General features: G+C 37.3%; 1 protein-coding gene across 5 annotated transcripts in view; it reads right to left on the bottom strand.

Moving 5' to 3' along the window:
* The window catches only part of Ano4 (anoctamin 4), a 384018-nt gene that overhangs the window by 177204 nt on the left and 179244 nt on the right, over nt 1-27570 (bottom strand). For all 5 annotated transcript variants that reach the window (XM_078052935.1, XM_021724481.3, XM_040279417.2 and 2 more), the window contains one exon: nt 13326-13520. In XM_078052935.1, the coding sequence (XP_077909061.1) occupies nt 13326-13520 (195 nt within the window). The remainder of the gene's footprint in view (nt 1-13325; nt 13521-27570) is intronic.

Genomic DNA, 27570 nt, shown 5'->3' on the forward strand with positions numbered 1-27570 from the left:
ATTAGCACCTTCAATTAGACTGCAGTACATTGCAGCCAGACTTTATCCGTCTTTCATCTCCTATAAAACTTAGAACAAGACCTTGAACTTAATAGGTGATAAATTCATGCCTTTTAAACTGCATTCTGTTTCATATTACTAGTAACATAATGGACAGAGGCTGAGAAAACATTCCCATTTTTTCTTAAAATCCACTATTTAAGGCATCTTGATAGGTATAATTATCAAAAACACATAATCATATATTTTTCCTCTTTCTATGATCTTTTAAAATTTTATCAAATGATAAATAAAATCTCAAAGTATTGAAGGGCTTATAATGAAAGCTATCCCTTTTGCAATTCCGTCTTCTTTCTCCAGAGTTACCATTTTTAAGTTTCTGTTCGATATTTCCATGTGTGTATTTCATTGTTTCTTGATTTGTCAATTTTCTATAGTACTTATTTTTTCCTGCTATGACATATGACAATGTTACTTACATCACAGTAATTCTCCATTTGACATCTACTTGCCCAACAAATCACTGTTCTTATTCTACTAGATTGCCTTAGTGTAATAACTTTAAATAAATTACTTAAAATTCCATTTCCTGTCCAATCAAATATAGGCAGATCTAATATTTGCAAGTTAACACAAAGTGGTGGAGAAAGTAGATTTTGGCATTAAAAAGTGACCTGGATTTGAATCTGACTTTTCTATGACTTTGAACCATTATATAATAAGCTCAAAAAGTTTCATATTTCTCATTTACAAAGTGGAGAGGATGACATTTTTTGGAGATTCTAGTAAAATTTACAGACAGTATATGCAAATAATTTGGCCCATGGTGTTAGATCAGGCAGATTCAATTTAAAAAAAAATTTATGACATTTTTCTCTGCAAAATGAGGATCTATTCCAGTCTTAGGACCTAGGCACAGAGAAAAAAATTTGGTAAAAAAAATCCTGTCACTTGAGACTCAGAATAGTTACTTAATATTAAAACAAAAATAAAGGGAATTCTGACAAGTCAAATCTTACCTTCCCGTGTAACACAAAAGATGGGGAATATACAAAGTAGGCAAAAGGGGTCAAATGTTTTTTTGGCAATTATTGCATAATAAACAATGCTGGATTTGAGCTGATGCCTATATCCTATTTATATTTCACAAATAGAAAATGGTAGTTCCTACCCTGAGAAGTAGGTTTAATGCAAATCCTCAAAGGCAACATTTTTTACAGGATAGGTAACAGTGCTATTTCAAAACATGAGCTAAATATCTAAAATAAATCTTCATATGCAATGTTTTTGGACTTAATAGACTGCAAAGATACCATATTTTAAATCGGGAGTTTTGTTTTGAACTCCTCATAGGTGAATTCAGTATTGCTATGACAGTGTGAAGATGGAGAACTATTAAGAAGGCAGGGAGGGACATTTTATCTTTACAGCCCTTCTCTGCATCAATCAATGCTCAAGAAAAATCTTTAAAAAAAAAAAAAAGAAAAAGAAAAGAAATAAACACAATTCTTCTGAAGGATCTGAAATTTTTTTTGGAAATTCTAGATTTACATGTGGGATATTCTACCAGTTCTGGAAAGACTTTCCATCCTTCTGTTTCTTTAGCCTCATTTATAATATCCAACAAAATTTATTCAGCATGCCATAAGCTAGAAAGGCTTCACAATAAAGCAGGTATCAATAAGAGCTATTGTAAAAGACCCATAAGCCATGCTCTTTTACATTATTAGTGTTGGATAACTATAAATCTAGTGAGGTTGAAAGTTCACTCCCTTACAGAAGAAAGCTTGGTTTGTGTTAGTAGGAATAAACAGATTGATTCACCCACATTAGTAACTAAAAGGCCAAAGTTCTTCCTTCAGATGATTAACACTGAGTGGTCTTAATCACCCAATTACACTGGATCCTGAATGGAGTGCCACATTTGGCTAATAGCTGGGAGATGTTTCTCAACTCAAATGGAAATGATTCTACTGCGAAAGTCACCCAACAACAGCTGACCTTCAACAAAATTGCTTCCATGTTTCCCAGGATTGGCGAAATCATGATCTCCTAGGTTATAATACACCCTGCACTAAAAGCTCCAAATAGCAGGAATGACTTGAGAGTCCCTGAAGGCTGGGAATCCTTGGTGTCTTCCAATCTCTTGGATGCTAAGGTCTGTTGCTAGGATGACAAGGACTCTTGTAGGTGAGAGGAAAAGAGAAACTCAGGATTAGGAGAAGTTATAGATCAGAAAGTCTGAGATTTTCAGCTTCACTCTAATGTTTACTCTTTTGATGCGTAAGACTGGATATACAGAAGGAGTTGAAATGAGTGTTCAACGTGCATCATGATAAGCCTCATGAAAGCTGGGACTCTGCCTACCTTGTGCCTTGGCTGCTCAGCTCTCAGTTAACTAAGCAGAGTAGAAGCTCACTATCAATCAACTGTCTACGATGGTGAAAGGCTCATGCTTTTAAATCTCAACTCCCTACTCGTTATAATTGTATGATCTGAGCTAAACATTTAAATGTCCCCAAGCTTATTAAGTGTAAACTATTTGAAATAGTCTTGGGTAAAATAAGTAATTTTAAATTTTACAAATAAATTTCTCTTCCCAGAAATTAATCATTTGGTTTTCTTTGTGGCTGCCTTTTGTATGACTTTCCCTCATTCATTTTATGTGATTCACTAATTCTCATTCAAATACTTGTGAAAAGATCCTCTGGAAAATTCTGTCTAAATGCATCACATAGGTCAAGAGAATGTGCATGTGTCCCTTGGCAAAGGAAAAAGAAAATGCAAGTAAGTGAAGAATTTTGGTATGTATTTTTAGAAAACACAATTTTATTACTCAGCAAATGATAGCAAGGAGCACTGATAACCAATGCCTGCATTTGGCTAGGCCCAAAATAGCTTCTTTTCCTATGCACACCCTTATTTACTCAACTCAAATCACACATTGAAAAGAACTCCACTTAAAGAGGAAGAGATCCAAATGAAGTATGATTTCTGTTATTTCTAAACCACAGCACTGTTTTGAAAGGCACCACCTTCACCTTCAATACAATGAGAAACAAAAGAGAAGTCTAAAGCAGCCCTTATGGATCTTCTTTCCTACAATTTCAAAGTCATGAAAGACTTTCTCTACCACCCATAACAAAAATCCATCTCACAAACTGGGAAACAGAGAATTCTGTCTCAGCTTCAGAGCTATTCAGTAGAATATCCAGATTCCTTAGGTTCAGTAAACAAGCCTCAGTCTGTTTTCAATAATATCTGTTTGCAGAAAGGGGGAAGAGAAAACAACAAAGTTTCACACTCAACTAATTCTCATTTTTAAGAAACCAAAGTTGGCACTGTGGGGGGAAAAGTCTCATTAGAAATTTAAAAATACAGGTTTTAGATGGGAGTCCATCAATTACTAAATTTGCACTTTGGGACAAGTAATCTCATTTTCTGAACCACAACAGAATAAGGGTAATTGCACTCTACAGACTGCTGTAAGAACTAAATGAAATGTAAGAGAAATATTTGTGAATGCTCTTTGGAAAATAGAATATCATCTCAATATAAGATGCTGGTATCATAAGTATCCTTCCAAAAATTTGCCATACATTTGCCTTTTTCTTATTTTTCTTTCCTATATATGAAGTATCTTGAAAGGTACTTACTGAGTTCAATTTATTCCCTAATTTGAGACCAAATCTTGACTTTGGTTCCAGAAAGTAATCTTCAAAACTCAGGGAAATAGGAATAAATTTTATAATACCAGAACCAGAAAAAAAGGAGAATGAAAAATTAAAAGCCCAGTGCTAACTAGAAAAAGCAGAAAAGCTACAAAGTGGAATGTTACTTATATAGAAAAAAAATAAGAAGAATTTATTCAAATGACTGCATTTGTGTTCAAAAGAATCTAACTGGACCTTTTTTCAGTTGGTTTTCTTATGCTAAGGTTTGAACTATTGCAGAGTTTTAAAATTAAATTTTCCAAGGCTTTGTTATGCTAACTTGCTAGAAATATTGCTCCCAAGTTGTTTGAAGGAGAAGATAACAGCACACTGAATGAGAGAATTAGGCCACCTGAGTGGGAGTCTTGCCTCCAGGACTTACTGACTGTATGACCTTGAGCTAGACTTACTCTTCTCTGGGCCTTACTTTCCCCATCTCTAAAATAAGGACAATAAAATGAAGATATAATGGGAATTAAATGAGATAATGAATACAAAGAACTTGTGTTTTTTGAGATAGAGAATATAGTGGTGTGTTTAATAAATTGTAGCTATAATTTTGTTCTTGTCAAACTATGCATTTAATGCTAGGTATTCAGACAGCACATTACTTGTTCTGGCTCATTGGAAAAACAAAATCCTAAAGTTTCTTTCCTATGAAATCTGTAAGTTTCAGCATTTAAATACCGTATTTATATAAGGGGGAAATAATCATGCACAAAAGGGGAAAGGACCACTCAAGTTTATAAAAACACTTATGCTAGAAATCGCTTGGGGAGGTAATGAAACATATCAGCAGAAGGTCATTTTACAAACTCTAGAAGAGAACAAAGGACATTTTCTGTGACTAATGAAACTTCTCCAGAACTATATAATGGGCCTAACTGATAAAGAAAAAGTAACAGTAGAAATATTTCAGAAAGCTTCCAATTCTATTTGATAACATTAAGTTGGGAAAAATTGATCTACCCATTAAAATTTACAGCTTTAAACTCAAAAAAACTGACGTCAATGCATCAGTTCACTCTTCTCTTGAACCCTGAATTATAGACCCACATCTAGTACTATTTTATTCTTTATTAGTGACCTATAAAGTGAAATAGAAATAATATTCATTAATTTTGACTGACTAAAGGATACAGACAATACAAAAATCAATAAGCAAGAGAAGCATCTGAAACAATCCAAAGAAGAAAGAAACCATACAACATAGAAGCAAATGGCTCCTTTGTCGATGCAGCATAATGAGACCCCATCTTATGGGTTCTGGCACAGGCTCACTGTGGAGCTGCTCTACGGTGTGGTGACTAAGCAGGAAATGATTCTGGGACATGTACACTTTTAGACTTCTGAATGATGGGAACACAAAAATGATCACTGCCATTTACTACTAAGCACCTACTAAGCACCAGGCATCATAGTGGGTATTTGACAGAAATGAAGTTATTTAGTTGCCACAAAAAGGCTATAAAAGGCTTGCTAGACATAATGCCTAAAAACATAGGATATCCAGCTAAATTGGAATTTCAAATAAACAACATAATTTCTTATTGTAAGTATGTTCTTATAATAAGTATGTGCAATTTGGGGGGCATACACTCAAAAAGTACTTGTTTTTCTAAAATTTGAATTCGCTGGGAGCCCTGTATTTAATCTGGCAACACTTAATACTGTGAGATAGGTATTAACATTCTTTACTGATCAGGAAACTGAGATTTACAGAAATTAAGTAATTTGTCCAGGGCCGTATGGCTATCAGGTGACATATCTGGGTCTTAAACCTGACAGCAAAGCTTGCATTCATAACCAGTGTAGTGCACTGTCTTATTATGCTCTTTCCTACATCTGGGTGGTCATCTCCCTTTCTTCCTGTTGACAGTCCACAGTCAGAATGCTCCTGCATCTTTCTTTAAATCTGCATTGTAGCCCTTAATACCATTTGACTTCTATCAAAATAGGTTAAGTGCACTTTCCATACTGGGTATTTTCCCATATTCTTTCCTAACGTCACTTCTGTTTCCTTTGGGGAATATGCCTCTCCCTCACTCCCTCGCGGTGTATAATCCATTTGGAAAGAGACATTAACGGGTCCTAACCTTCCATTCTGAAGGCTGAAAGGAGAGGTCTCCTCCTGTACTAACCTTTGCCTCATCACCATCAATCCAACCAAAGGAAAGGACCATGGCCAATAGGACCCTCTCTTTCAAAGCTTGAAAACATGGGCCAAGTGATGGAAAAAGGTAAGAGTTCGTTTACTCCAGATAATCAAATAACTCATTTGTTGGCTTTGGTTCCTTTTTTAAAGCTAGTTTCCTAAGTTTTCCTCATTCTCCAAATTTAAATTCCTTCTTTGCTTGAATTAAATAACTGGTTTGGTTTTTGTTTTTATAACAAAGAACCCTGACTGTCTCTTAAACATGACTCTGAGCTCCCTGAGTTTGGTACCATTCCAGTTCTAAGGAAGGTGTCTTTCAAATAAGTATATGTTAGTACAAAGTAGGCATTCAGAAATGTTTGTAAATTTCAGGAGGCGGGGCAGAGACCAAGGAAGTGAAATCATCCAGGACGATGACATGAAGAGTCTACAACAGTCGCGGGCTCTTTCTTTCGGCCCTAAGCTACCAGTCCGAGTGGGCTTTCAGACAGTGCTTTGGGAACTGAAATCATTAACTTTGTGAAGAGTAGATGGATGACTTAAAAGGCCTCAAAATGACTAATACATCTGTGTACTTCTAAAAAATATGACTCACTATGTAAGTAAGAAACTGAGTTTGAGAGCTGTTTCATAATCTTCCACCAAGAACTATGATGCATTAGTGCAAACACACTAAGAATAAAGAGGATGGAACTGAAATCACATGCTACCTTGCCAGAATAAAATGATCTTTAAATATACTTTAAAAATATGGTTTATAATTGTAATTTTTAAACATAATTTTTCTTAATTATTATTCTGTGCTAAAGGGTTGGCTTTACTTCTCTTTTCAACCAACAGTCAATGTATGTAGGTTTTAGTAACCTGTGACACCATGATAAATAGATAAATGTAGTGAAGTGTTCTTAAAGTAAGGGCAGAGAACTTAAGACTTGCTAAATTATCCCATGTTGATATTACACCATTAGGAAGTGTCTAAATAACATTTATTCCACTTTTATTATACTAATAGAAAAGAATGTCAATTAAAGGAAGGAACAGACTGATTCTACTCTGTCTGGGTCAGCTTATAACAGAATATTCCATTCAAGTCCAAGCACTGTATTTTCAAAGTCTAATGAAATAAGACTGTTTCCAGGAGCAGAATGGGTAAGATGGTGAAGAATTTGAATATCATGTGATTTAGTAAAGCAGTAAAGAAACCAGGAAAATGTTTCAGTTGGAAAATAATTCAGGATGAGTTTTTAAACAGCTGAAGGACTGCATGAAAGTAAAATTAGGTTTAGTCTCTATAATTTCAGAGTGCAAACCCGTATCTGGCATGTAGAATAGATTTTGACAAGCAACAAATAATCATTTATTAAGAACCTACTCTGAACAGTGCATGGGGTTAGTTAGGAGTGATAGAGGATACAAGGTTAATCCAGTATAATTTCTGCCTTCCAGAAGTGTGACACTCTAAATCAGGTGAACTTTTATCAGGCTTCCAAGTTCTGTGGAAGCATGGTGAAGTGAGACATCACAAATCACAAGAAAAATGTCTGTACACATTCAATACAGAAACAATTTTTTTCCAAACATTTTTGATACACATCAATTCCAACCAGTGAGCTCTTAAAAGATCTCTTGGAGGAAGAGGAATTTGAATGACATATTGAGCTATGAAAGAGCTAGAGATTTATTGGGGAAGAGCACTCTAAAATAAAGGTGCTCAAGAAATGGCTGAGAAAGAGCAAAAGCCTAATAGAGAAATTGTGAAAAGTGATAGAAAAGTGGGTAATGGGAATATCAAAGGAGAAAAGTTCAGAAAAGTAGGGAGAGGTTAAATTATAGAGGACTTGAAAATGGGCTCCCAAGGCAGCACTTTCTTCTGGATAACCCTAAAGATTTTTAAAAGGAGAGCTAAGGTTAATCATCTTCTCTAGGGTGGGACTTTGAGGTGGTTTGGAAAAATTAAATGGAGAGCGCCAGCAAAGGCAGTAAGATAACACCCAAACTCTTCTACTAAGCCCTCCAGAATTCTTGTCTATCATCAACCTCTTCTCAGATTGCTCCCTTCATCTAGATCTGATAAAAACCTAGATTTTCCTAGAGGCCACTATGTCCCAGTGGTTCTTTCTTTCTATTTTTTCCCCATAGACCTGGCACCAGTTGGATTAGGAGGAGGAGCAGGTATCTTCCTTGAGTCTCAAGGCTACCTTTAACCATGATCCTTCCCTTTTCCCTAAACACCCCCAGCCTTGAATCTTACATTGTTTTATTGTGTCGCCTTCTATTCTTCATCTCTGCACTCACCTGCTATCTCCCAGGTTACATTCCCTTATTCCTTGATGCAGTTAACCTGGCTCATCATTCTTCCCAAAACTACCTGACCAATTCCTGACCATTTCTATTTAAAACTATCCCTCAGTATACATAGTAGATTGGTTCCAAGATCCGCCACTGATAGCAAATCCTGCAGATGCCCAAGTCCCTTACATAAAATGCTCAAATTCCTTACATACACCCTTGCATTTAACCTCCACACAGCCTCCAGTGTAATTTATATCATCTCTATATTACTTATGTCACCTAATGTGATGCAAGTGATATTGTTTTGAGAAAAATCACAAATCACAAGAAAAATGTCTGTACACATTCAATACAGAAACAATTTTTTTCCAAACATTTTTGATACACATTGGGTTGAATCCAGAAATGCAGAATAGAATCCATGGATAAGAAGGGCTGACTGCATGTATAAATGATCTTTCCCATACTCTTGCCTCTCAGTCTCAATAACTTTACCCCATGTCCTAGTACAGTCTCTTACTTTAAACTCTGGTCTAGACCTTGTCTTTCCCAGAAATACTACCCACCTCTGCAATATCAGTGCTATTTGTCTCACTGATTGACCATCTATCTATTCTTACTTTCCCAGCTCTTTCTTTCATTACCCTAACTTGAACACCCTTTGGACCCCTCTAAGACCTCCATCCAACGGATCCTACCAACTTTTCAGCATTCTTCTCTTTCTTCATGTCTTTACTTCCCTCTTCCTCAGGCTTAAGTCATATAATCAATCACTGTGGTCACTCCCTTCTGTTCATGTTTGATTTCATCTCTGGCTTCATTTTCATTCCCAGTGGTGATCTTCCTTTCAACCACATTAAAGATAAAACTTACACAATGGGAAAAAAAATTTCTCATACCTCCATCACAACTGCCAAAAACCATCGATTCCATCTTTCCACCTGTTACCTAGCATCACAGATGCTACCTATGACCTTATTGTGCATAATTCCCATCCTGCCATGGACACCATCTCACAAATTCTCACCTCTCTTTAATATCATGCATTTTCTACTGGAGGTTTGCTATTTTGGAAAGAAACTCTATCTTGGCCTCACTTTTACTCCCCAGTAGCTTCCTTGTTCCTTTACTGTCTTTCATAGAAAAAAAAAGTTGTCTATATCCACAGCATCTATTTGTAGCCTTCATTCTCTCTTAAACCCACTTCAATCATGGCTTCATCTCCACTATGTCACCAAAACTGCTCTTATCCAAATCACCATTAACTTTCACTTTACTAAAATCAATGGCCAATTTTCTCAGTCCTCAACTTAACTTGGCTTTCAACTTGTAACCTAGATAATCACTCTTTCCTGTATAAGCTTTTTTAGCTTCTAGGACATGATGTTTCTAATCATTATTGCTGCATTTTTCTTGGCCTTTCTTACTGTGGTTTATATCCTCTGTGACCATTTATTACTGTGTTAGAGTGCCCCAGGTCTTAGTCCTTCATCCTTTACCCTCTTTGTCTATACCCTTACCTCTCAGTATTCATAGGGGATTGGCTCCTGGACACCCCATGGATGTCAAAAATCCATGATATTCAAGTCCATTATATAAAATGGTATAGTATTGCATGTAACCAGTCCCATCCTCCTATATATTTTAAATCATCTTATAATACTTTCTATAAGGTCCTTGCTTACCATTTGGACAGCAATCTTATGTGACAGTTGCCATTTTAAGAAAAATTATGCTTTCCCATCCAAGAGTGTTTTTGAGAAAGGCTCACCACTCCCTCATACCAACCCAACCTTTCACTGCCCCCTGCACAGATCTAATCCCTGAGCCTGCCCCATAAAAGTCCCAAATCCCAAGCCTGTTTTGCCTCTCTCCATCTATGGAGAAATGTGCCTTTATTTGTCAGCTCTGACAAATAAATTCTCATGCATATCTCTGCCTGGTCTCTGTCTTTCATTTCTTGCTCACCCATCTCTCAGTTTTTCACATTCTTTTTACTTGCAATACCTAATAAGATGTAAATTTTTTATGTATTGTTCAGGGAATAATGATAAGAGAAATAAGTCTGTTCATGTTCTGCATATATAAAAGTATTTTCCAAATAATTTTGATATGCACTTGATTAAATACAGAGATGCAAAACTTACCAAAATGAGGGACCAATTGTATTTCTTCATTTAGTCATCTCTTTCTATACAATGACTTTGAATGTCATGTATATAATACAGCTGTCAATTTTAAATCTCCTTTGTGGTGTAATCTCTCAACTACAGATATGTTTATCCTCCCACCCACATGATCTTGCCACTTCTTGAACATCATATCCATAATCCAAATTCTGATCTCAGCCTTATCTTTGCCCTCAAACCAGACAAATATTCTTCCCCGGCAGCCTTCCCAATCTCAGATAATATTAAGCCAGTTTATTCATACCAAAAACTTTTTGAGTCATCTTTAACCCTTTTTTCCCTTACCCCACTTACACTCTATTGGAGAATTATGTTTGTCCAATTTTAAAATATATCCAGAATCTCAATTATCACCATCATATCTTCTACTCTAAGTCAGAAACTACTGTCATCTCTCAACTAGATTATTTTGGAGGTTTCCTATTTGACCTTCCTCTTTTTGTCCTCTCCCCACTATCCCATAGTGTATCCTCAAACAACTGAAGTGATTTCATTAAAATATTTTAGGTCATGAGACTCTTATTCTCAAAACCTTCTAAGATCTCCCTCTTTAAACATCTCCCACTGTAAGTTTAAAGTACTTACAATGGCCTGCTACATCAGGTCCCTGAGACTTCATTGAGCAGAGTTTTTCCTCCTTGCTCACTACATTCTTGGTTCATTGACCTCCGTATGCTTCTTCAAACTGGCAGATTGACTCCTACCCTAGGGAATTCAGTTGCCCAAACATCATGGTCCTCAGCCACTTCTATTCTTTGTACATCTCCACAATGTGACCTGCTCTGCCCACCTGATAAAATTATAACATGCCCACTCTCCACTACCAGGTTCCTTTACTTATTCTTTAATCCATAATGTCCTCATCATAAACACTACATATTTATTACGTTATATATAGTTAATATGTAACTATATACAGTAATTACAACTAAAAGATAGTTGTATACAACTATAATATTGGTTATATATTGTATAGTTTATCTATTTATTATGTTGATTTATTCTTTTTCCCACCTAGTAAGTGATCTCTCCTAGGGCAGGAATTTTTGTCTGTTCTCTGATGTATCTCAAGTACTCATTAAAAGGCAGGCAGGCAGAGCAATTAAAAAGCTATCGTAAGCTCTAAAAAACCGCTGATGGAGTTCCGTTTGGTTCTACCCTATAAATATTTATTGGGAGTACAAAGACAAACAATCCAAACTGGCCTTGAAGACCTTGCAGAAGACAGACAGGTAGTATCAAAATAAGAAAAGATAATGGAGCAAAACCAGGGAATCCTAGAAAGAGCGGCATATGCAAAGGTTCAGAGGCATGAAACAGCACCACATATTTAAAGAACTGAAAGCCCATCAATATGAACAGATGTGATGGTCTGTTCCCCGTTTCCTAATTAGTCATAATTTAGGGAGGATTGATCCAATCTGTTGAAAGGCCTTAAACACAGAACTAAGGCCTCCCTGAAGCAGTTCCACCTGTGGACAGTAGCTGTCGCTGTGCATGAGTGTTACAGCCCGCCCTTCCAGATGGCCTGCCCTATAGAAGTCAAACGTGCCTGCTCGGTTCCAACATGACAAAAGCCAATTTCCTACAATCAGTCTCTAGCACACCACTTATGTTTTTCCAGTTGAATCCTAATAGATACAGTAGGGTAATAAAGTTTAAGGCAGAATCAGGTGCAAAATTGAAGGATGAAAAGTACATTTCCTTTTAACATGCTAAACCACTTGGATATGACCCTATCAACAATAGGACAAGCAAGGTGCATACATCGATCAAGCAGAGAGATGACTCTTTTAGGATTTGCTATAGAGGATGAACTGGGACGGGAGGCAGGGGAAAGAGAGAGATACTAGACATTGGGAAAACAGCAAAGCTACACGTGGGAGAAGAGGAGAAGTCAAAAGTTTGTTACAAAAGCATATGGAACAGTGTTCTGGGAAGAAGTATGTGGTCCAACCAGGTCTGCAGCATCAGAAGGGTGTCGCAAGCGTCTACCACTTGTGATAAAAGGAGATCACTAAGGGCCTCAAGAATGGCCACAGTGGAGAGGAAGAACTGGAAACCAGATTGGATTGGCTGAAGGGTGACTGGAAAGTAGATTATTCTGCCCAAAGTTTTGTTTATAAGGGAGGAGGGGAAAGTGGCAGAAGAGACACAGAAGAGGACACAGTGTCAAATGAAGATGCTTAGATTGGGTCACCACCTGCTAGGAAATTACAGAAAAAAATTAAGATGGGGTGAGTTATTCTGAATGATATCTAAATTCCCTTGTAATTCAACATGTCCACAATATCACCTTCCAGGAACATTACCTTTTAAATGATGTTTCTTCATCATCCAAAACAATGGCTAGCCTACTCAATAAGTATTTGTTGAATGAATGAGTGAATGAATGAATGAATATTTAAATGAGCTTCTCCCCCAAACAAACACATACAACCTTTTAGTTGGAATCACGTGCTTTAATGTAGAACTGTTTTTAACATTTTTAAGAGACCACAAGTGCATCCCAGAGGCCATGAAACCTAATAGAATGACTCTAGTCTTCTCCCCTGACCTCCGAAGGATGTGAGCAAGACAATCCGGATAACTTGGGTTTCTAAGCGGGTACTTTTAGCTTGAATTTTTTTTTTCTGAACTATTTTAGAGTAAATTATCAGGAAAAAGGCCAAATCTCTATTTTAGTATATAAGTTTTTCCTAAACGGAGCAGGAGTTTATCTGTTTGATTTTCATTTAGATTCTACCACTGTAGGTGGAATGAATTATTAACCTCTTCTGATACATCCATCTCCTGTTATTCGTCTTGGTGGCGATTTACCACTGACTGAAGTAAAGACAGAGAAAGAGTATGAAACAAGACTTCTGGGAAAAAAAATAAAATAAGCTTAATTGGACATATAGCATAATGAATGTAATGAAGGCTGTGTCAGGTTGCTGTAAAAATGGGTCCCTGTTGAACTTCCCCGTGCATTACCTGCATGGAAAACTTTGGTTTTTCCATTAGTGATTCCAGAAGAGCTTGCCTCCATTTTTATTGACCTTCTGCCTGGTGGGAGTGAGGAATGCCTGACCACGGGCAGGCGACGACGTGACCCTGGACGGCTTGCCACACTTCGCCGTTGATGGATTTGCAAACGCTTTTCAGCCCCATGAATAGATAAACTTAAACCTGGAACGAGAAATAGCACCATTAGACTAAAGAAGTCAGTTCCGAATGACTAAAATGTCAGGTTATGTTCTTGCATGAATACCAGAGAGCATAAGCTGGTATGTTTCAAATTCCTAAGAAATGCTAGTGATACTAGAATTGTAATATCAGTAGATTTTCACATAACGTTATTTACTAAACATTGCTTCATTCAAAAATGGATGTCCTTAGTAATCACAGCAAGACTTTTAGGAATGTGTGTTCAATAAAATCAAACAGTAAACTTTTATCAAAATTATTTTCAAAGTCCTAGGAAAATATGCACATATTTGGCACCCTGTTGTCAGGGGCTGTGGGGCTTAGGAACTGTTTCTGAAGTGACTGGAATTTCAGTACAAATCAGGGAACATTCTCTATGGAATGCACAGATAGAATCATCCACATTTACACCTCTGATAATCTAGAATTATGTGAATTTTTTAGAAATATTTTATTCAAGAGAATTTCAGACATACCAAAAGTAAAGTAATAGTATAAGGAAACCCATGTACCTATCCCCGGCAACTAATACCAAGACTCTTCCATTTTTGCTCCATCTATCCCTCTCCCTTTGTTGGTAGCCTGCTTTTTCATTGTTGGAGTAGTCTAAAGCCAATTTTAGACATCATGTCCATCTCATCAAAAGCATATATTGATCATGTTGACTTACATCAACTTCATCAAAGTGGATTATATCCACTGATATTTATCAACTGGTCAAAAAAGTTCTGAGCTCAAAAGATGTATTTTTTAAAATGCTCGCTGATTGCCATTGGTGTTTGCTAAAATACCAATTCACTACTCAGGAAATTGATAAAAGGGAAAAAGTAAGCATGTATCCTGCCTTCCCTTTACCCACAATATTTCAAAAGACACAAAGAGTTGCTGAAAGAAAGTTATTCACTATAGAAAATTTCCTGTTAATAAATGCTGATGGGAAAGAAAATTATAAAATCATTTTAGAATCCCCAGTAAAATATGAAAGGTGACAGGATTTATCCAAAGAAACTCTGTGAGGACAGAGCTAGAATTCAAACTCATAGATGGCAGAATCCAGCTCTGTTTTTTAAAGAGAGTATTAGTCTTATAATGCCATCAAGGCAGTGGGATTTATCAGGAATCGTGTTATCTGACAGAGGAAAGCTAAGCTTCACCAAATTGCAGAATTTTTTATTAAGAATCTTTTGAGCCGGGCTGGGTGCAGCACAACTGTATCCCAGTGGCTCAGGAGGCTAAGACAGGAGGAACTCGAGTTCAAAGCCAGCCTCAGCAAGGGCGAGGCACTAAAGCAACTCAGTGAGACCCTATCTCTAAATAAAATACAAAATAGGACTAGGGATGTGGTTCAGTGGTTGAGTGCCTCTGCGTTCAATCCTCAGTACCCAACCCCCCAAAACAATCTTTTGAATCCTGAAAGTATAAATTTAAACTTAGAGTTGGAAGATATTTTAGTATTTAGAATTGATGCCTTTTAAAGATAAGGAGACTGAGGCCTGGTAAGAGAAAACAATACATTTATAGATTATTAGTACTTGGAGGCCACTGTGAGAAGTCTACTAAAATCCCAGTAATAGAGGTAATAATAAACCTGCACTCACAGATAAACTGCAAAACTATCAATCATTGGTCATGCCAAAGATATGAAGAGTCATTTTAAATTCTCCCCACCCCCTGGGTGGTCAATTTATAAGTTCTAATGAACCTTAAGAAAGGAAAATATAAATTAGAATGGGGTTGGCTAGCAAAGGAAACATTAAAACAGTGCAATAGAGACAAATATGTACAGTGCCGGTCCAAAAAGCAGTCTTGAACTTTAAGAATTGGAATTGCACAGCCAGACAGCCCTAATGTATGATTCTACTCTTCTTTATCACTAACTGTCCTCATTCTGACAGAGTCTGCCAGACAACATACGGAATGGGACTTGGCTCCTCGTACAGGAAGAAAGTAATCACACCAGCATCACTGCCTATCAGCAGGCAGGGTTCTCAGTGTGAGCTAACCAACTGCTGTCCTGGGATTGTACACATTTACCTCCTCGTGAATTGCTTTCTGTCCCCAAGATCTGGTTGCTAAGCCCATGATGCTGTGAGCTTCAGCCTCAGTTTTGGAAGACTCAACCAGTTTGGAAGACGGTCTGGCAGGCTTTCTCACCAATGCCCAGACTGTGTGAACCTTCTAAACCTAAATGTCTCTCTCTGTGGGTATGACTGATACCTCAGCAGCAACCTGTTTTTCTTCCACTCCACCCTGCTCCACGACACATATATTATTATTTCCACATTTCCACTTATGTGCAGCCTGAACATCTGTAAATACATCAAGACTCCAGAATAATCCAGATGAACTCGCATGTGACAGATGAAGGGAATGGGAAAGACATTTGAAATCAGCATCAGATGATACATGCAGTCTCAGCCTGAAATTATGAAATAAACCACTGTCCCCAAAATGCTGCATCTTGACCCACTTGTGGAAGATTGGAATGGGATTATGACTCAGTCTGGCACTTCCAAACTCTTGTGTAACTCCCTTCAAGGAAGCACAAAATGACATCAGACAATAACTAAATAAATGACATAGCTACTTAGAAATGTTGAATCCTGTGTTGGAAAATATAATAATGTGTATTATGGGGGAAATGTAAAAAATAAAGAACAGTTAATGAATATCACCTGGAGAGGCTGGATATGAGGAGAGTGGGTCTGATACACAGGAATTTGGGAAGAATCCCTAATGCCTGAGAAAATCCATTCCATTCTCTAAGAATCAAGAATCCTCAGAGGTGCAGACAAAGAGCCTGGCCCATCTGAGTTCTCCTCAAATGGGAGCTAAGTCCAGGGGAGACAGAGATGTATAAATAAATAGATAGCACACCAAAGAGCAAATAAACTCCAGACATCTGAGAAGGTTAAGATTTGTAGAAGATTCAGAAGTCACATGTCTAGAAATGAATTGTTAGCCAATAAATGGCACCATCCAATTTGTTCTTAATTACTTCAGGAAAAAAAAGGTTGATATTGCTTTTCTATTAAATGTCAGACACTGTGCTTCATATTGATCATTATCCCATCAATGTCTTATCACAACCATAAAAAACCAGAGAATTTAATATCTGCATTTTACAAATGGGAAACCTGAGACTCAAGAGTTACTGGTCCAAGGTCATACAGAGACTGATTCACTGGCATTTGAACCCTATACCATGTGGTCTGACAAACTAAATACTAATACAGAGATAAATCGTTTAGGTCTAGCAGTGGTTCTGGATAACTTAGAGATTTACCCAGGCAGGGATTAGAAGGTGCAGAATTCTGACATTCTGTTATGGTTTAGATATCAGGTGTCCCCCAAAAGCTCACGTGTAAGATAATGCCAGAAGGTTTAGAGGTGAACTGATGGGGTAATAGAAGCCTTAACCCAATCACTGAAGTAAGCCCCTAACAGGGATTAACTGAGTGGTCACTGTAGGCTGGTGGGGTGTGGCTGGAAGAGGTGAGTCATTGGGGGGGTGCCTTTGGGGTATACACTTGAGGAGCTGAACTTAGTCTTTCTGCTTCTTGGTGCAATGTCCTCAGCTACTTTCCTCCAACACACTCTTCTGCCATCACGTTCTGCCTCACCTCAGGTCTTGAGGAATGGAGTTGGCCATCATCAGACTGAGCGGATGAAACCACGAGCCCCCAAATAAATTTTTCCTCCTTAAAATTTTTCTTGTCAGGTCTCTTGGTTACAGTGGCCAAAAACAAAAAGCTGACTAAAGCACACTCCTTTGACCCAAGCTCTTCTGGAACTCTCTTTTGCAGACTTCACTCATGACATCATCCGTGCCGAAATGTCTTCTTAGTTCTTGAATCAAAAACCTTCATCGTACAGACCTGTTTGCACTGGCCCTTCCAGTTCCTCTGCTATTCCAGGCAACATTCTAGGCTTTCATCTTGCCATTTGCTCTCATTATGCAACGACTCTGAACTCTTGTTCACCTCCTGGTGTACACATGGCCCATTGATCCTACTAGTTTAAGAGTCTTTACCAGCAAGGATCAGATTTTATATTTCCCTTCTTCCCCCGTCAGCTCTGAGCAATACACTTCCCATACAGCAGATGTGAGATGATGATCCTCCCTCCACCCCTTCTTCCCCTGCACTCTAGGAGTTGCAAAGACTCCTTGGACGTAATGCAAGGAGATGACGCCAAGCATGTTTATCTGGGCAACAAGCTTCAAATTTATGCTTTCTTCTTCATTATACCCTCACCATCTTTCCCAAACTCCTGAGGCCTGAAAATTGGCTGCCTCTCTCAGCCATGACAGAAAGCTTCCTTTCCCATTCAGCTGAGAAGATGGAGCCCGGGTGACCTAAACTTTAACTCCTTCCCTCTTTCCACCTCAAATAATTTTTATGAAGATACCTCTTCCTCCTGAGAGCTATCATCTACCCTGATAAAAGGACTAAGGTCAGAAGCTTGGAAAACACACACCTTTAGGAACAAGGAAAGAGACATACATATGGTGGTCAAAATGTGGGTTCTATAGTCAGAGATTCTGCGTGCAAATCTTAGCCACACCGCTTATTATGTTACCTTGTGCTGATTATTTTCATGCCTGTTCAGTTGGAATAACTGAGTTCATCCCTGACAGGGTTATTGTGAGGTCGATTGAGTAAATGCCTCTCAAGTGTTATGGCGGTGTCCGGCATACAGCAGGTGCTCAGCTCCAGTTAGCTGCCATCATCATCTATCATATCAATGGCTGTTCCTCCTTCTTCATTATCCTCAGGCTCTGACATTTAACACGGTTGCCTCTGCTCATCTGTTTAAAACTCTTCCTCAGTTTTCATGACACAATTTTTGGCTACCTTTTACTTCTTTAAACTTTCTTGACTTTCCTGTTTCCCAAAATGGAGGGCCATAGTTTCTTACGTTGCTATAGCAAATTACCACAACACTGGTGGGTTAATAAAATCACGAATTATTATCTCACAGTGCTAGAGGTCAGACATATAAAACCAAGGTATTAATTATCAGGGCTACATTTCTTCTAGAAGCTTTGGAGGAGAATATGTTTCTTCTTTTTTGCCTTCTTCAGCTTCTCATGGGTGCTAGCACTTCATGGGTTCCTTGCCATGTGGCCCCACATCACTCTAATCTGTCTCTGGTGTCACATCATCTTCTACCCTTTGTGTCTAGTCTCTCTCTTTGCCTCTCTCTCATAAGGACATTTGTGATGACATTTAGGGACCACCCCAAAATCCAGGATAATCTCCTCATCTCAAAATTCTTACCCTAATCCCATATGCAAAGAGGCTTTTCCCAAATAAGGTCATGTTCACAAATTTCAGGGATTAGCACATGGACATATGTTTTATCAGCTTACCACAGTGGGCATTTCCCAGACTTTGACTCTGGCCATCTGTTCTCTACATCCTATACGTCTGCGGGGATCTCTGAGGTCCCCAAGAGATCTTGTACACTCTGTGCCTCCGAAACCCCTGTGTGACCAGCTGCCCAAGTCATTCCTCCTGCTTTTCTCTGTCTCCTAAACTTCAAGCTCACCTTTCCTACTTGGCCTGAATTTTCTGAGAAATTCAGTGAAGTTCATAGAAACAAAGAGCTGCTTAATATTGATTTTTTTTTTTTTAAAAAATCACACCAAAGCTCATATTTCCTTTAAGGTCCTCGTATAGTTTCCTTACTCTCAAAAACTCTTTCTAAAATTTAAGATTTTTTTTCTCTCTCTCAATAAAATTGAATTCTTAAGTGCCGTTTCTCTCTGGTCCACTTCCAAGGGGCACCCCTCCTGACGGCACTACGCAGTGGAAGCCTGCCTGTGTGACAGTGATTTTCTTTCATCTAAATGTCATTCCTATGATTCAGAAGAGCCGGCTGCCATGGGTATATCCGCAGTTCTGTCAGTGTTTTACAACTTGCAGCAATAGTGTCTATGTATCACATCATTGTCCTCATCATTTCTTAGATAAATTACTTTGCAAATCATGGGACAACTACATTTTAAATGTCACCACTATGAGCAAAATATAACATTTTACCTAATGAGGAAGATAATAATCTGCAGAAGGGGACATTTATTTCTAGCTTTCTCTTAAACTACAAAGTAGAAAGCAAATGGAGTACTTCATTCACCTGCCCTGCACGCTGGACAGAAGGGAGGTAGAATTGTTCTTGGTTACTCTCAGACCTGGATTTCCTTTCCCAAATTTTCTGTAACTTTCCTAATATCCCCTCTTATTTATATATTAAAAAAAATCCTTTATAAAAGGTTCATAAAATGGGATCCCAGGAGGAAAAAACACATAGGATGCACAGAAAAGGGAACATGTTGTGTGACATTAGCTTAGACATGTTCCCGTTAAAGAGACAGAATTTGTTCTTAGTGAGGTGAGCTCAGGTGGGCCAGGGCAGACAGGTTCTGAGGAGCTTTGAGCATCATCAGAATTGCACCTGAGTACAGGTGCCTTCCAGGAAGTGGTCTGAGATGTAATCCATAAAGGGAGGTAGAAATGTCCTTGAAACCTGAAGGCCTGAGGTAGAGGACTACTTATCAGTAGCCTGATGAGAGGGTGGACTGCGGCCCCAACACCCTCCACCACACCTGGTCCTTGGGATGTCATGCCTCCTTCTGTTTTTCTTATATTGTACCAGGCTTTTTGACAGATTGGCATCGGCATGTTACACAAATCTGGCAGCACCAACACATCAAAACCAGGAAGAACTTCCTGCCAAGACACTGTCATTTGTAATTTTGTGACAGTTGTATGTTGAAAGCCACATTAACTTGGCATTTGAGCACTTTGAAAAAAGGCCCAAATGCTAAGGACTAGACATAAAGTACCCAGATTTAACTTTTGGCTCAATGTTAAGATGAAGAATTTATAGACTCAGAGAGGATAAGAGCCTGTACAAATGTTCAACCAGACTTGCTTGAATTCAAATAGAGTGCTACACGTAGGTTCCCGGTGCTTTCCCTCCTTAGAATCTACCTCTGAATTCTTTACACCCTTTTTTTTGTAACTTCTTGCTCTCCTGCTGCTCAGACTGAATTAAAGTCTCCTTTTCTTCTCCTGCTACAGAATTCTACTAGAAGGACTCTGATTCCTGAGACCACTGTGGCAGAGTAGGTTATTATCTCCAATCTGGGCCTTCTCTCTGTCCTGCAGACACTTCTCTGTATTTCATAGTAGGAGAAACCATGCTGCTCCATGGTTTCGACCTTAGTGATCATGATTGAGCTAAGGGAAGTGGTAAATCAAAAGAACCTGGACCAGCTCAGCATTTCCTACTCTATTCTTTATCCCTACAAGCACATTCACAGTTAAAAACTGCCCGTGTTTCTTTTCTTTTTCTTTTTTTTTTTTTTATGAAGAGTGATTTAAAACTCTTCTTAAAACGATGCGTATGTGTCCAAAGAAAACAATTGGCATATAGAAGAAATATCCTCACTCCCATATGGACTACAGCATTATTCACATTAGCCAAGATGTGGAATCAACCTAAGTGTCCATCCACAGATGAATGGATAAAAAAATGTGGCATGCACACAAAGGAATATTATTCTGCCTTTAAAAAGAAGGAAATTCTGTCACTTGTGACAATACAGATGAACCTAAAGGACATCATGTTTAGGTGAAATAAGCCAAGCATAGAAAGACAGATACCACATGATCTCAGTTATAATGAGGAATTAAAAAATTTGAATTCATAGAAGCAGAGAACAGAATGGAGTTACCAATGGGTAGCGGGAGGTAGAGGGGTTGGGAGAAGAATCAAAGTATACAAAACTTTAGACAGATAAAGGAATAAATTTTGGAGAGCTATTGAAAAGCACAATGATGACAGTTACTAATAAATGAACATATTATTGAAAATCACTAAGAGAATAGATTTTAAGTGTTCTCACCACTAATACAACAAATATCTGAGGAATTAATTAGCTTAATTTAGCCATTTCACAATGTCAACACATTTTAAAACATTGCATTGCAGTCAATAAATGAATACAATTTTTCTTTGTCAATTAAACACCAGTAAATTTTTAAAAATTTTTTAATGATGAATAGGTCATTAGAGAAATTCCAATTAAACATGAATTAGATATCACTGCACACTTAATAAAAAGGTGAAAATTAAAAACACTGTAATACCAAATTCTGGCATGGATAAGGGACATGAGAATACAAAATGGTACGGCCACTTTGGAAGACAGTTTGACAGTCTCTTACACAACTGAACATACTCTTACCTCACAATCCAATAATGATCTTTAATATTTACTCAAATGAGTTGAAAACTTGTGTCCACACAAAAATCCACACATGAAGGTTCCCCGAAAATTGATTCATAAATTGCCTAGATTTGAAAGCAACCAAGATGTCCTATAGTTGGTAAATGGATAAATAAACTAGGAACATCCAGACCATGGACCAGTACATAGTGCTAAGAAATGAGTTACGGAGCCATGAAAAGATATACGGCCAATATGAAAGGATAGACACATGCTCTATGATTCCAATTCATGACATTCCGGAAAAGGCAAAAAATAAGGACAGTTAAAAGAAAAGTGACTGCCAGGGAGGATAGAGAGATGAACAAGCAGAGCACAAGGGACTGCTATCTCTAAAGAAAATATAAAAAGGGCTGGGGATGTGGCTCAGTGGTTAAGTAGCCCTGAGTTTAATCCCTGGTACCAAAAAAAAAATGTTTCTGTCTACAAATATTAATTCCCCTTCTAGGAAATTATCAAACACATTAAAACTTACATACAAAGATGTTTCATTTGGGATTTTTTGTAACAAAGGAAAACAGTAAATAGATGGGCTTTCATGTTGAATAGATATTGTGGATAGTCTGGGTCCATCCTGTAGTAGGTGTGTGATTTTTGGTAAGCTATGACTGAGTTGTATGTGAGCCTCTATTTCTTCCTTTGCAAAATGGAAGTTTAAATATCCAACTCAGATATATGCAGTGAGGGTTAAATGTGTGTGTTTTTACAAACCTGGTGCCTGACATGTGGTGAACATTCAATGAACAGTACTTAGCATCATAATTCTAATGAATAATTCTGACATTATAATGATAATAGTTATTCTAATTATATTAATATTGGAATAGAGATATATCTGTTTATAAGGGAATAGTTAAAGACCTTATGGTCCACTCAAACTTTGGAATGCACCACAGCAAACATGTTGAAAATGCTCCTTCATTCATTCCTTCAGTCAATGCTATCGACTGCCTTTGCTACTTGGATACTGATTTATAAGGATGTAGAACTAGTGAGTGTTAAAGTTGAAAGCAATGGCTTTCCAACTCTTTCATTTCCCTACACTGGGTCTCATTTGTAAACTGAAGAGTTGGAGACGGTTCCTGTGCCTGATGATATTTTTGGTCCCCACGAACCTAAAGTCCATTCCCCACCATTTTCCATGTATTCTGTACCTTGAGAAGCTGATCCTGCCAATGATACCACCCGGGCACCCTCACAGGCTTCCAATTGGCCTCAACCTCTTCCCTGCTCCTCTCCTGTCCAGCACGTCTTAGGATTCTTCTACTTCTGAAGTTCTTCTGCAAGGTCCACCCTGTTGGCCCCTTTTCCATGGCTCCTGCTCTTAACTGACCTCTAATATTCTCCCTGCAGCTTTAGGAATACATCCAGCCCTTGTTATCCACAGGAGATTGGATCCATGACTACCTTTCTACCCCTGAGGGTACCAAAGTCTGCAGATGTGCTAAATCCTTTAAAGAAAATGGCATAGTATTTGTATATAAACTATACACATCTTCCCATATACTTTAAATCATCTCTAAGTTACTTACAATACCCAATATAATGTAAATATTATGTAAATAGTTGTTACGCTATAATGTTAAGGCAATAATGCAAGAAAAAAATGTACATATTCAGTACAGATGTGATTTTTTTTTAAAAAAAATATATTTTCAACTTATAGTTAGTTGAAACCATGGATACAGAATCCATGGATGTGGAAGATCAAATTATTTTGTAAAGGCTCTCCAGTGTTGCTAGACCCAGAGTACTTTATTGTCTCTTGTTAATTACCTTAAATCAGCCTCTCCTTTGCAACATAGGAAATTTCTTTTTTTTTCAATCAACAAATACATTTATTTATTAGGAAATTTCTTTATTAAAATGTTTGCTTATTAGAATTGTTTGCTCTTAATGAACCTTGACTATGAGAGTTTTAGAAATCCATCCTGGAATACTATGTTAATACTTCATGGTTCTACGTCCTACAAACCAGCACCACTGAAATCTTCCACAGAAGGCTCTCAAATACTCTATGTTTGCTATCCTTAACCTTTATTCACTAAGATTTTTTTTTCATTTTGTCTCATTTGGGATTATTTTTTTCACTTCTCTGAAAGTCACTCTAAATTCTGGATTTCTCGTTTATCCTAACCCTAGGATATTTAATTTATCCTAAATCTTTACTCAGGGCAATTCTGAGAGAATAGCTATGGATTTTCTGTCACCTCATGGAAGTTTAAGAGTTTTCCTTGTGTTCTGTGAACTTAGGTACAATGTACCCCCCTCCTCAGTCTCTTACAGATAGATAGCAACTTCATGTCATTTTAACAGAAAATTGGCATAGATATTTAAGGATGTGATTTAAATGGAAATAGACAATTGTAAGTATATGGCTTAAAATCAATACCTGGGGAAAGAGTTATTTTTGGATCTTCCATTGTTTATATATTGATTCATTAAACAATTGTCAAGAGCTTTCTCTGTGCCAAGCACTAAGGATTCAGAGATTAAAAGATAGTGCTTGCTCCCATGGAAGGCAGTCTGACAGAAAAGCATCTGCCAGGTCGGAAGTGGCAAAGAGCAAGGGTGTCTAATGTAATGTGGAGAAGGACATCAATACTTCCTGGGTTTACAACAAAGAAAAATCAAGGTCACTTGGTTTCTCACTAAGAATCTAGTGAATCATCTCTGCTTTTCCTAAAATGAATTTAAATATTCGGTGTTTTTCTGAAGAGAGTAGCACAGCCAAATATTATTACAACCTAGGTAGGCAACAAAAACAGCTAAGAAGGAACTAGCCATCTATTTCACATGGTGAAACAACCCATACAATATTGTGTACACTGCAATCCTAAACTCCAGTGGAACCACTTATTAAGTGATATTACAAACTGAGCACAAGAACATTATTCCTTAAGATCCTTGAACTCAACTTTGTAGTTTACCTTAGCAGCCCCTAAACTGTACCTATAAATAAAACGCAACCTGGTTTACCCCCAGTAATATCCAATGATTAAACATTAACCCCCTAAAGAGTTTATCATTTAGGAAAGTGAGTAAAACTTTGTAAAAATAACTTTTTTTTTAACAGAGTACTCTGTTTCTAACAACACCTACTGAACCCTGTGCCCTGCTAGCTCTAAGGACAGAAATAAGAACAAGAAAGTCAGAATCTGTGTCTACAAAAGGAGAAGATTCTTGCAAGAAAAAAAATATGCCAAAGTAACTCTAAGAGAACAGAGATGTCAAAGTGGCACAGGTAGACTATGGAAAGACTACATACATTTTAATCAAGAGTCAGAGAGTAAACATTTTGAGTTTTTTGGGGGCCCCTGGTCTCTGTTGCTACTACTCAACTAGGCTACTGCAGCCCTAAAAGCCATGAGTATGGCTCAGTTCTAATAAATGGTTGCTTATAAAACCAAGTTGTATGGCCATTCTGACAATATTAATCCTGCCTATCCAAGAACATGGGAGATCTTTCCATCTTCTAAAGTCTCCTTCAATTTCTTTCTTGAGAGTTCTATAGTTTTCATTGTAAAGGTCTTTCACAAACACTTTTGTTAGATTTGAGTCCCAAATATTTATTTTTTAAGACTATTTTATTATTTTAAGGCTATTTATTTTTAAGGCTAATTTCTCTTTCAGTTGATTCATCACTAATGTATAGGAACTCAATTGATTATGGGTGTTAATTTTATATTCTAGTACTTTGCTAAATTCACTCATGAGTTCTAAAAGTTTTCTGGTGGAGTTATTTTTGGGGGGGTGGTCTTCTAAATATTGAATCATGTTGTTGGCAAATAGCAATAGTTTGAGTTCTTCTTTATCTTTTTGTATCCCTTTAATTTACTTCATCTGTCTAACTGGTCTGGCTAGCATTTCCAGGACTATGGAAATAGAAGTGGTGAAAGAGGGCATCCCTGTCTTGTTCCAGTTTTTAGAGAGAATGCTTCCCATTTTTCTCCATTTAGAATTATGTTGGCCTTGGGTTTAGCAAATACAGCTTTTATAATGTTGAGGTATGTTCCTACTATCCCTAGTTTTTCCAGTGTTTTGAACATAAAATGGATGCTCTATTTTGCCAAATGCTTTTTCTGCATCTATTGAGATAATCACGTGTTTTTTTTTGTCTTTTGACATGATTAATTACATGTATTGATTTCCATATGTTGAGTGCTATATAGATTTAATGTGATTCCTATTAAGCTTCTGATGACGTCCTTCATAGAAATAGAAAAAGCAGTCATGAAGCTCATTTGGAAAAATAAGAGGCCTAGAATAGCCAAATCAATCCTCAGCAAAAAAAGCAAATCAAGAGGTATCACAATACCATACTTTAAATTATACTACAGAGCTATAGTAACAAAAATGGCATGTTATTGTCACCAAAACAGATATAAATACCAATGGAACGGAAGACACAGAGACAAACCCACATAAACGTAATTATCTCATACTAGACAAAGGTTCCATAAACATACATTGGAGAAAAGATAGCCTCTTCAACAAATAATGCTAGGAAAACTGGAAATTCATATGTAATAGAAAGAAATTTTACCCCAATCTCACGCCCTGCACAAAACTCAACCCAAAGTGGACCAAGGACCTAGGCATTAGACCAGAGGCCCTGTGCCTACTAGAAGAAAAAAGTAGGCCCAAATCTCCATTGTGTTGGCTTAGGAACTGAATTTCTTAATAAGACTCCTAAAGTGCAAGCAGTAAAATCAAGAATAAATAAATGGGATAGTATCAAACTAAAAAGCTTCTTCACAGCAAAGGAAACAATCAAGAACATGAAGAGAGAACCTACAGAATGGTAGAAAATCTTTGCCATGGCACCTCAGATAGAGCATTAATCTCCAGGGTATATAAAGAACTCAAAAAACTTAACACCAAAAAAACAAATAACCCAAATAAAAAATGGGCAAAGGAACTGAACAGATACTTCACAGAAGAAAAAATACAATGGGCCAACAAATATGTAAATAAATGTTCAAATCACTAGCAATTAGAGAAATTCAAATTAAAACTACACTGAGATTTTGTCTCACTCCAGTGACAATGGCAATTCTCAAGAATACAAGTAACAACAAATATTGGTGAAGATGTGGGGGAAAAGATATAATATGTTGCTGATGAGACTGCAAATTGGTGCAACCACTCTGGAAAGCAGTATGGAGATTCCTTAGAAAACTTGGGATGGAAACATCATTTAACCCAGTTATCCCACTCTTTGGCAAAAGATACTCCAAAATTTAAAACCAACATACTCTAGTGACATGGCCACATCAATATATATAGCAGCTCAATTTACAATAGCTAAGCTATGGAACAAACCTAGGTGCCCTTCAACAGATGAATGGATAAATGTGGTATATATACACAATGGAATATTACTCAGCTGTAAAAAAAGAATGAAATTATCACATTTGTAGGTGAATTGACAGAACTGTAGACTATCATGCTAAGTGAAATAAGCCAATCCCCAAAATCCAAAGGTCAAATGTTCTCTCTGATATACAGATGCTGATTCACAATGGGGGCAAGGGTCACAGAATTGGACAAGGCAGAGTGGGGGGAAGATGAAGGATGAGAATGGGAAAAAGAGTATTACGAATCAGATATAATTTTCCTATGTTCATATATGAATACACGGGAAGTTATACGCCATGTATATAAAATATGTCAAAATACACCCTATTGGCATGTATAACTAAGAAGAACCAATTTTTTTAAAAGTACATA

The sequence above is a fragment of the Ictidomys tridecemlineatus genome, chromosome 6 (genome assembly GCF_052094955.1).
Source record: "Ictidomys tridecemlineatus isolate mIctTri1 chromosome 6, mIctTri1.hap1, whole genome shotgun sequence".
Classification (NCBI taxonomy): domain Eukaryota; kingdom Metazoa; phylum Chordata; class Mammalia; order Rodentia; family Sciuridae; genus Ictidomys; species Ictidomys tridecemlineatus.